This window comes from Dipodomys ordii, unplaced genomic scaffold (assembly GCF_000151885.1).
Source record: "Dipodomys ordii isolate 6190 unplaced genomic scaffold, Dord_2.0 Scaffold33, whole genome shotgun sequence".
NCBI classification, from domain to species: Eukaryota; Metazoa; Chordata; class Mammalia; order Rodentia; family Heteromyidae; genus Dipodomys; species Dipodomys ordii.
The window spans coordinates 1,270,659-1,279,199 of NW_012267249.1; the positions used below are offsets into that span (position 1 = coordinate 1,270,659).

Below are 8,541 nucleotides of genomic sequence, written 5' to 3' on the forward strand. Positions count from 1 at the left end.
GAGAGAGAGAGAGAGAGAGTTGGGGGTTTGTTGGTTGGTTGTGGAGCTTGAACTCAGAGCCTGGGGCTGTCCTTGAACTCTTTCACTTAAGGCTAGTGCTCTGATATTTTGGGCTACAGCTCCACTTCTTGTTTTCAGAAAGTAGTTAATTGGAGAGGAGAGTGTCCTAGACTTTTCCAGCCCAGACTGGCTTCAAACTGTGATCCTCAGATCTGTCTCTTGAGTAGCTAGGATTATAGGCATGAGCCACCAGTGCCCTTAAGTTATTGGATCTTTGTTTTGTTTTTTATACAATTATAAGACTTGCAAAGCATCTCCCATCTAAGATTTAATTGTATTCCTGATAGAAAAAATTCTATTGGCTTTATCATATTAATAATTGCATCCTTTGACCCAAGAAACCAGGCACTTTAAAATGTAAGCAAGGATTATTCATGTTGTGATTTATAATAGTCATGAATTGAAAGCATCCATAATAACTAACAACACTAGAAAGACTAGTTAAATAATTCTACATCCTCCAGTGTGATTCTGTGCACCAGTAGAAATGTTAAATTTATACTAATGTAAAACAATGTGATTTAGGTTGTAAAATAGCAGAGTCCCTCTGTAAATTTATATATAGAAATGCATGCAAAACTTCTGGAAGGATATTCATCAAAATTCAATCTCTAGGTTGTAGCATTATAATTAACCTAATTTTTAACTATATGAGTTTTATTTTCCCATCACTCTTGTAATCACCAAAAGAAAGGATTTTCTCCTCAAGACAAGAATGTTAAAGTATTTCCTAAAAGAAGGAGCAATATATTCTTTACAAATTAAATCCTCTTTAGCAAATGGCATGAAAACTAAGTATACATAAGATTTTTTAGAAGCAGAAGATACATGGATACAAAAGCAAAAGATAAAATCATTTATAACAATACTTTCTTAGCTAGCTAAAAATTAGCTCATACCTGTTTTAGGTTAGGTGAACCTGAGGCAAATCATGCTTAGAAGTTACACCATGGCCATCTTCAACTTCTTTAGATTTGTTTCTTTGAGATGTTGGGTAGGTCCAGTGCAGTTCAGCACAATGGATAGTTGGCCATCAACTAAATCACCTCCCTTCAGCTCATTTTCTTCTATAGCACTGTCCAATAGAACTGCTTCTGCAACACTGGAAAGAGTCTCTGTGCTTGGTCCAATAAGGTAGTAAGCTGCTACATGCAGCAATTGAACACTTGCAATCTAGCTGTGTGTGAGTGCAGCTGAATTATTTAACAGGCATCTAAAAAGCTTCTTGTGCCCATAGCTACATTATTGGAAAGCACACAGAATGCTTCCAGTGCTCTTAAGAACACATGCAGACTAAAAGAAAAAAGCAGTGAGCCCCAGATCACACTAGTAAATGACCGACCCCTCTAACTCAAGATGCCCAATTTAGGACATCAGAAGATATATGCTTTTTATTACAATTTTTGCCAGTAAAATATTACTGTTTAGGGGCTGGGAAGATGGCTCAGTGGTAGAGTGCTTGACCTGCATGCATGAGGCCCTCGGCACCACATAAGCAGAAAAAGCTGGAAGTGGCACTGTGTTCAAGTGGTAGAGCACTAGCCTTGAACTGAAGAGCTGAGGGACAGCACCCAGGCCCAGAGTTCAGGCCCCATGACTGACCCCCCCAAAAAATTACTGTTTAGGGTGACACATGTTTCTTTTTTTTGTTTTGTTTTGTTTTTGTTTTTTACTTTCTTTCTTTGCCAGCCCCGGGGCTTGAACTCTGGGCCTGGGCACTGTCCCTGAGCTGCTTTTGCTCAAGGCAAGCTCTCTACCACTTGAGCCACAGCACCAGTTCTAGTTTATTAGAGATAAGAGCCTCACAGAGTTTCCTGCCCAGCTGGCTTCCAATCACAATCCTCAGATCTCAGCCTCCTGAGTTGCTAGGATTACAGGCGTGAGCCACCATCCCCAGCCCGTGTTTCTTTATTGATTTTACTCATTTTTTAAAATAATCCTGGTTTGAGTTCAGGATGGACCTCAATCTCATCATCCTGCCTCCAACTCCATGAATGTTGGAATTACAGGCCTGTACTACTACTTAAAAAATATTAAATAACTTTGTAGTCATCAGCCTTTCAAATCAATAGGTCATGCCCGATTTCACAGTTAGACAAATTTTAACCCCTATGTAGTTTTCTATTTTTAACAATTACATTGTACTTTAGGCCATTAACGTTCTCTTCATAACTGGTGATCTGGCTATGTCAGATGAATATTTCTTCCCTTGTCTCCTTTTCTAATTAATAGCCACTTTAAAATTAAACACAAAAATGTCATTAGAGAAAAATATGTGTACATATTCATGTTTATTATGAAGACTGCACATTGTGTATAATATAGTAATTGCTAATAAATTTTAAAAATACCCTTAAGTTTTTAGAAATTTCATTTAAGTGAGTTATATTTTAACTGTCAAAATGTAAAAGTTTCAAAATTTATAATATCTTCTTTTGGAAAAGTTGATATTTTGTGCACTATAATAAATTGTATATAAATAACCTATGTAATCTACTTGAAAGTTATTATTGCCAGGCACTGATGGCTCTCTCTTGTAACCCTACCTATTCAGGAGGCTGAAATCTGAGGGTCATAATTCAAAGCCAGCCTGAGCAGGAAAGTCCATGAAATTCATCTCCAATTAACCAACAAAAAGCTAAAGGTTGGTCTATGGCTTGAGCAAAAAAACTAAGTAACAACACCCAGGCCCTGACTTCAAGCCACAGTACTAGCACAAAAGTGATTATCAAGATTCTTACAGGCATATAAAAGGTTTTATTATCAACATAATACAGTACTCATGGAATTTTATCAAGCAACCTCCAATATAAACCCTTGTTCTCCAAGGAGAACAAGTCTTTGATAGGATATAAACAGGGAATGACCTTCCCTCTCATTCAGAAGCCTCTTTCTCAAATCCTAAGGTCCTTCTGTAAACAGCCCTTAGACTGATGAGTGCAGTATTGCCATCTTTATAAAACGTTAGTATTTGCTGGGACATCTCTGTTTCATCAGAGTTTTCTATTCCTCCCCAACACCCCTCCACTCCCCACATCTGACTCATAGTAGAGTCAGATCAGTTTGCTGGGGATAGGAAAATATTGAAAAGGACAGCAAATAAGACACAAGCTAAATATGCAGCAATTGCTATCCAAAATCTGGGATCTTTCAGCAGTGCTTTATCAAAGCAACTAAACACAGTGTAACCTATGGACATTCCAGCCAATCCTCCTGCAAAGTGAGCTGCAAAGGACACCTGTGCAGAAAAGGGAGGAAGATAGAAATTAGTCAACCAAGCACTAGTTTCATATTTCATTTGCATCCCTCTCACATAAATACAAATAACTAAGAGTCCTCAAAGTCTGAAGAAGTAGAGGCTAAAAGGAGACACAAATTCCATGTGCAGAGAAGTTCCAAAAACATCAAAGCTAAAAATGTCATTTACATATACTCTGAAACCATTGTTTCTCATTCTCCTCCATCACCTTTGCATTGAGAATGGATCTATAGAATGTCAACAAGAGAACAGGAATTCAGTGACAATGGGAGACCCCTGCTAGGGAAACCTCATAGATATGAACTTAGAAGACACAAATTGTAATACTCATCCAGGTGCCAGTGGCTCACACCTGTAATCCTAGCTACTCAGAAGGCTGAGAGCTGAGCATTGTGATCAGCTGGGGCAGGAAAGTCCATGAGATTCTTCACTTAATCACAGAAAAAGCCAGAAGTGGTACTTTGGCTCAAGTGGCGCTAGCCTTGAGCAAAAGGAGCTTAGGAACAGGGTCCAGGCCCAGAGTTCAAGGCTTAGGACCCGCAAAAAAAAAAAGTAATACTCAAACTACCAAATTCAAAGATTAATCCCAGCACAACTGAAAATGTGTTTTTATTGGTCTTCTTTGTATTATACATTTAGAAGGCCCGAATTTTCATTGCTTTATTCAAGTCCACTTTTAAATCTTCTCCCCTGTTTGGGAATGCCTACCAACATGGCAGGTGCAACAATGAGATTGCTGAGTGAGGAGAACAATCTGGTCTGATTTCCTTATGTATTTTCTTCCAAGTTGCTATTTCTTTTTGTGTGTGTGTCCAAGAGCAGTGCTCAAACTCCTGCCTGATGCTTGCTTTGCTCATTGGCTGATGCTCTATCGTTTGAGCTTTGCCTCCAGTCCTTAAGGGTTGGCTATTTCTTTTTTTTCCCTTCAAGTGGATATTTGACTGCCTTACATCAGAGAGTTGTAACCCCTACTTGATTATCCTTTTTGATGAATAAACAAATGTTTATTTAAAAAAAAAGGCTGAGCACAGTTGGCTTACACCTGTAATCTTAGCTACTAAGGAGGCTGAGATCTGTGGATCATGGTTTGAAGCCAGCCCAGGCAGAAAATCCATGAGACTTTTATTTCCAATTAACCAGCAAAAAGCTGTAAGTAGTGCTTTGGCTCAAGTGGTAGAGTACTCGCCTTGAGCTCAAGAGCTCAGGGACAGTGCCCAAGCCCAGAGTTCAAGCCCCAGTGCCAGCACACAAAAAGAAGAAAAAAGGAAGAAAGTAAACTCACCGGAGACCCATTTGCAGGGACAAAGAATCTTCTGTAGAGAGCAAATCCCATGTCCGACCCAACTAGAAGGAAAAACACCCTGATGAGGCCCCAGAATATCTATGCCAGTGCACCAAATACTTTTGATTCCCCTAGTAAAAATCATATCCAGTCTTACTGGGTGCCTGGTACTATGCTTAGAGCGCTTCGTACATTAACGTGTAATCCAACTGTATGTGGTAGTTAATATCAGCATCCAGTTTTATGGATTTATTTATCCAACAATTGTTTAATGATGAGTAGACAGCAATGGAATAGTTGATATAAAGCAATCAGCTGCCCACATAATCCCCACCTCCTGTGCTGATGAGGTAAAGGTTAGCAAGGAGCAAACAAGTAAAACCCAGTATGTCAAATAGTACTATGGAGGAAGTGCAGAGAGAGGAAGGAGAAGTGAGAATGCTGGGAGTAGAGTGTATTTTTAATGGGAGAGTCAGGAAAGATCTGTCTTTGAGAATCTGACAGTAGATAGAAATGAGAGGAGCAAGGCATGCTGATATACGGGTCTTCCAGGCAGAGGAAGAATCCACTTAGACAGGAGTGGGGCTGGAATGTTTGAGAAGTATGCCAATCAGTTGATTTGGCTGGCTCAGTGATTTTCAAAGTGTGGTTCTCTCCAACACCAGAAACAACATCACCTGAGTACTTCCTATAGCCCAGAACTAGGAACCAGAAGTTAGAGATGAAACTCAACATTCTGTATTTTAACAAGATCTCCAGGTGGTTTCACACTAGAAGTAATGATAAAGTTGTAGGCAATAAGATCTGACAGGTAGCAGGGGATAAATTACATAATGGCCTTCTGAGGCCCCATACCGAATAACATTAACTCCATGTCACAAGCCTCTGAAAACCTTAGAGCACAAAAGAGTGACCTCATCTGGCTTGTGCTTGCTTGTTCTTGCTTGCTTGGCTGTTTTTTGTTGTTGTTGTTGTTTGTTTTTTTGTTTGTTTTTTGGTCCAGTCGTGGGGCCTGAACTCTGGGCCTGGGCGCTGTCCCTCAGCTCTTCAGCTCAAGGCTAGCACTCTACTACTTGAGCCACAGTGCCACTTCCAGCTTTTTTCTTTTTGCTTATGTGGTGTTGAGGAATCGAACCCAGGGCTTCAGGCATGCAAGGCAAGCACTCTACCACTGAGCCACTTACCCAGTCCCTTGGCTGGTTTTATAGTGCTGGCTTTGATTTATGTTTTTAAAAGGTCATTCTGGCAGCTGGATGCTGGTAGCTCACACGATAATCCTAGCTACTCAGGAGGCTGAGATGTGAGAATCACAGTTCAAAGCCAGCTTGGGCAGGAAAGTCCATAAGACTCTTTATCTCCAATTAACCACTAGAAAACCAGAAGTGGAGCTATGGCTCAGAGTGGTAGAGCACTATCCTTGAGAAAAAGAGCTCAGGCACAGGCCCCAAGTTCAAGCCCCATGACCTACCAAAAAAAAAAAAAAAGTCAAGCCAGGAATCAATGGCTCACGCCTATAATCCTAGCTACTCAGGAGGCTGAGATCTGAGGATCATGGTTCAAAGCCAGTCTGGGCAGGAAAGTCTGTGGGACTCTTATCTCCAATTAACCACCAGAAAACTGGAAGTGGCACTGTGGTTCAAGTGGTAGAGTGCCTGCCTTGAGCTGAAGAGCTGAGGGACAGCGCCCAGACCCAGAATTCAAGCCCTAGGACCAGAAAAAAATAAAAAATTCTGTCAACGCTATAGGAAATAGACTATCAGGGAGCAAGAACAAAAGCAGGGGAGCCAGCTGGTGGCTGGCTTGTAGCAACTGAAATGAGGGATGCTGGTGGCATTACATACATTAAGAAGCCAAGACATCAAGGCTCTGCTCTCATCCACCCCACTAACTGCTTCTATCTAACATCAGCTCTATTGAAAACAGGCCATGAAATGAAACAAGTCCACATTCTGCAATACAATGTGAGCCAGAATTTAGAGAAGTTAGGCTTGTTCCAGATGTGTGCTGCCAAAAGAACTTTGGGCTACTTGGCCTCAAGGAAAACCTTCCCAGAATGCACTAATAATATTCAATATACATATGTAAAATAGAACTAGGTAAACTGAAGAGTTGGGGAGATAAGGAAGAACAATCAAAAGGAGTAACATTGATCAAGATGCACAGTGCATGTACTCACATACTTGACATGTTGAATTGAAACCCCTTTGTGCAAGTACTTAAATAAAAAATAATATAAGCCAGGCGCTGTTGACTCACACCTATAATCCTAGCTACTCAGGAGGCTGAGTTCTGAGAATCACAGTTCAAAGACATCCGGGGCCTGAAAGTCCATGAGACACTTGTCTCCATTTTATCACTAGAAAACTGGAAGTGATGGTGTGGCTTAGGTGGTAGAGCACTAGCCTTGAGCTGAAGATCTCAAGGCCAGGGCCCAGACCCAGAGATCAAGCCCCATGACTGGAATAATAATAATAATAATAAAGGAAAAGAATAAGGAAACCTATTACAATAGCTTATCAACTTCTTTAAAAATGATAAAAGAAGTGACACTGTGGCTCAAGTGGTAGAGTGATAGCCTTGAGCTAAAGAGCTGAAGGACAGTGCCTAGGCCCTGAGTTCAAGCCCCATGACTGACCAAAAATCAAAAAACAAACTAAAAAAGAATCAAAAAACAAACTAAAAAAGCCAGGCACCGGTGGCTCACACCTATAATCCTAGCTACTTAGGACACTGAGATGTGAGGATCGAAGTTCAAAGCCAGCCCAGGCAGGAAAGTCCATGAGACTTATCTCCAATAAATCACTAGAAAAATGGAAGTGGCTCTGTGGCTCTGGCTCAAGTGGTAGAGCACTAGCCTTGAGCTGAAGAGCTCAGGGACAGCACCCAGGCCTAGAGTTCAAGCCCCACAACTGACAAAAAAATTAATAATAATAATAAAGAACCCTGCCTATTGGGCTGGGCCATAGCTCAAGCTCAAATGGTAGTGTGCCTACCAACCACCAGGTTTTAGATTCATTTTCTAGTGGCTGAGGGGTGGGGGTGGGACCCTGCTGTGTGTGCCATGCTTAGAAACTTGAAAACATCTCTCCCAACAGCCAGGTTCCATATCCACCCTTCAATTCCCTTCGCTCTGTTTAGTGAGCCACTGTGTCCTAGGTGATGCGAAAAAAAAGTCCTTGCCTTTGGGAAAATAGCATCAGGACCATGTATTCAATACTATATCGATGCTGAAGTCACTGAACAGAAAATTGAAGTTGAGAAAATAGCCAATGGGAATTTAATTGCCAATGACTATTCTATAAAGTGCTATTAAAAAGGACAGACTCAGACTTTCACTCATCATTGCACTTCCTGATCCAGTGTGAACAACACAGATAGAACTGTGAAAAAACTAAGGAAACAGCTATCAGAGGGCAGGGCAGCAACTGGAAGATTTAAGTGGTCCAGTATTCCATGTAGGAGGCCTTCTCTCAGAAAGTCTTGTAAACATTAGCATTTGATTTCTCCATCCCATTTACCTTTTTTTTATCCCTTCCCCACATCTGTCTGCTTTTTCTGCTTCCTAGAGGGGTTTCCTTCTAAGTTACTGTAGCCTTTACACTAAGACATGTCTTCCCACCTGAAAGACAATCTCGTATATCAATAAACTAAGTCCTTGTACTTGTGAAAATCTGGACCTGCAGTGAAAGAGTTGCATTTGTGTGGATTATCTAAAAGGATGAACATGTGAGATTTGCTCGTTTTCCCAAAGGGAAGCTCAGTTGCTTAGTTAGAAAACACATCCCACAAATAATGTTTGATGAAGAAAGGTCTTAACCAGTTATCCTTCCCAATTAAGAATAATGTTTAGCCGGGCGCTGGTGGCTCACGCCTGTAATCCTAGCTACTCAGGAGGCTGAGATCTGAGGATCGCGGTTCAAAGCCAGCCCGGGCAGGAAAG

General features: G+C 41.0%; 1 protein-coding gene across 1 annotated transcript in view; it reads right to left on the minus strand.

Annotated features, from left to right (window-relative positions):
- Nucleotides 1-2,915: 2,915 nt before the first annotated feature.
- Nucleotides 2,916-8,541, minus strand: part of Rhbdl2 (rhomboid, veinlet-like 2 (Drosophila)) — a 64,838-nt gene continuing 59,212 nt past the window's right edge. Inside the window, exons 7-8 of the mRNA XM_013016908.1 lie at nucleotides 4,602-4,663; nucleotides 2,916-3,298 (exon numbers count right to left, since the gene is read on the minus strand). Coding sequence (XP_012872362.1) covers nucleotides 3,119-3,298; nucleotides 4,602-4,663 — 242 coding nt within the window. The 3' untranslated portion in view covers nucleotides 2,916-3,118. The remainder of the gene's footprint in view (nucleotides 3,299-4,601; nucleotides 4,664-8,541) is intronic.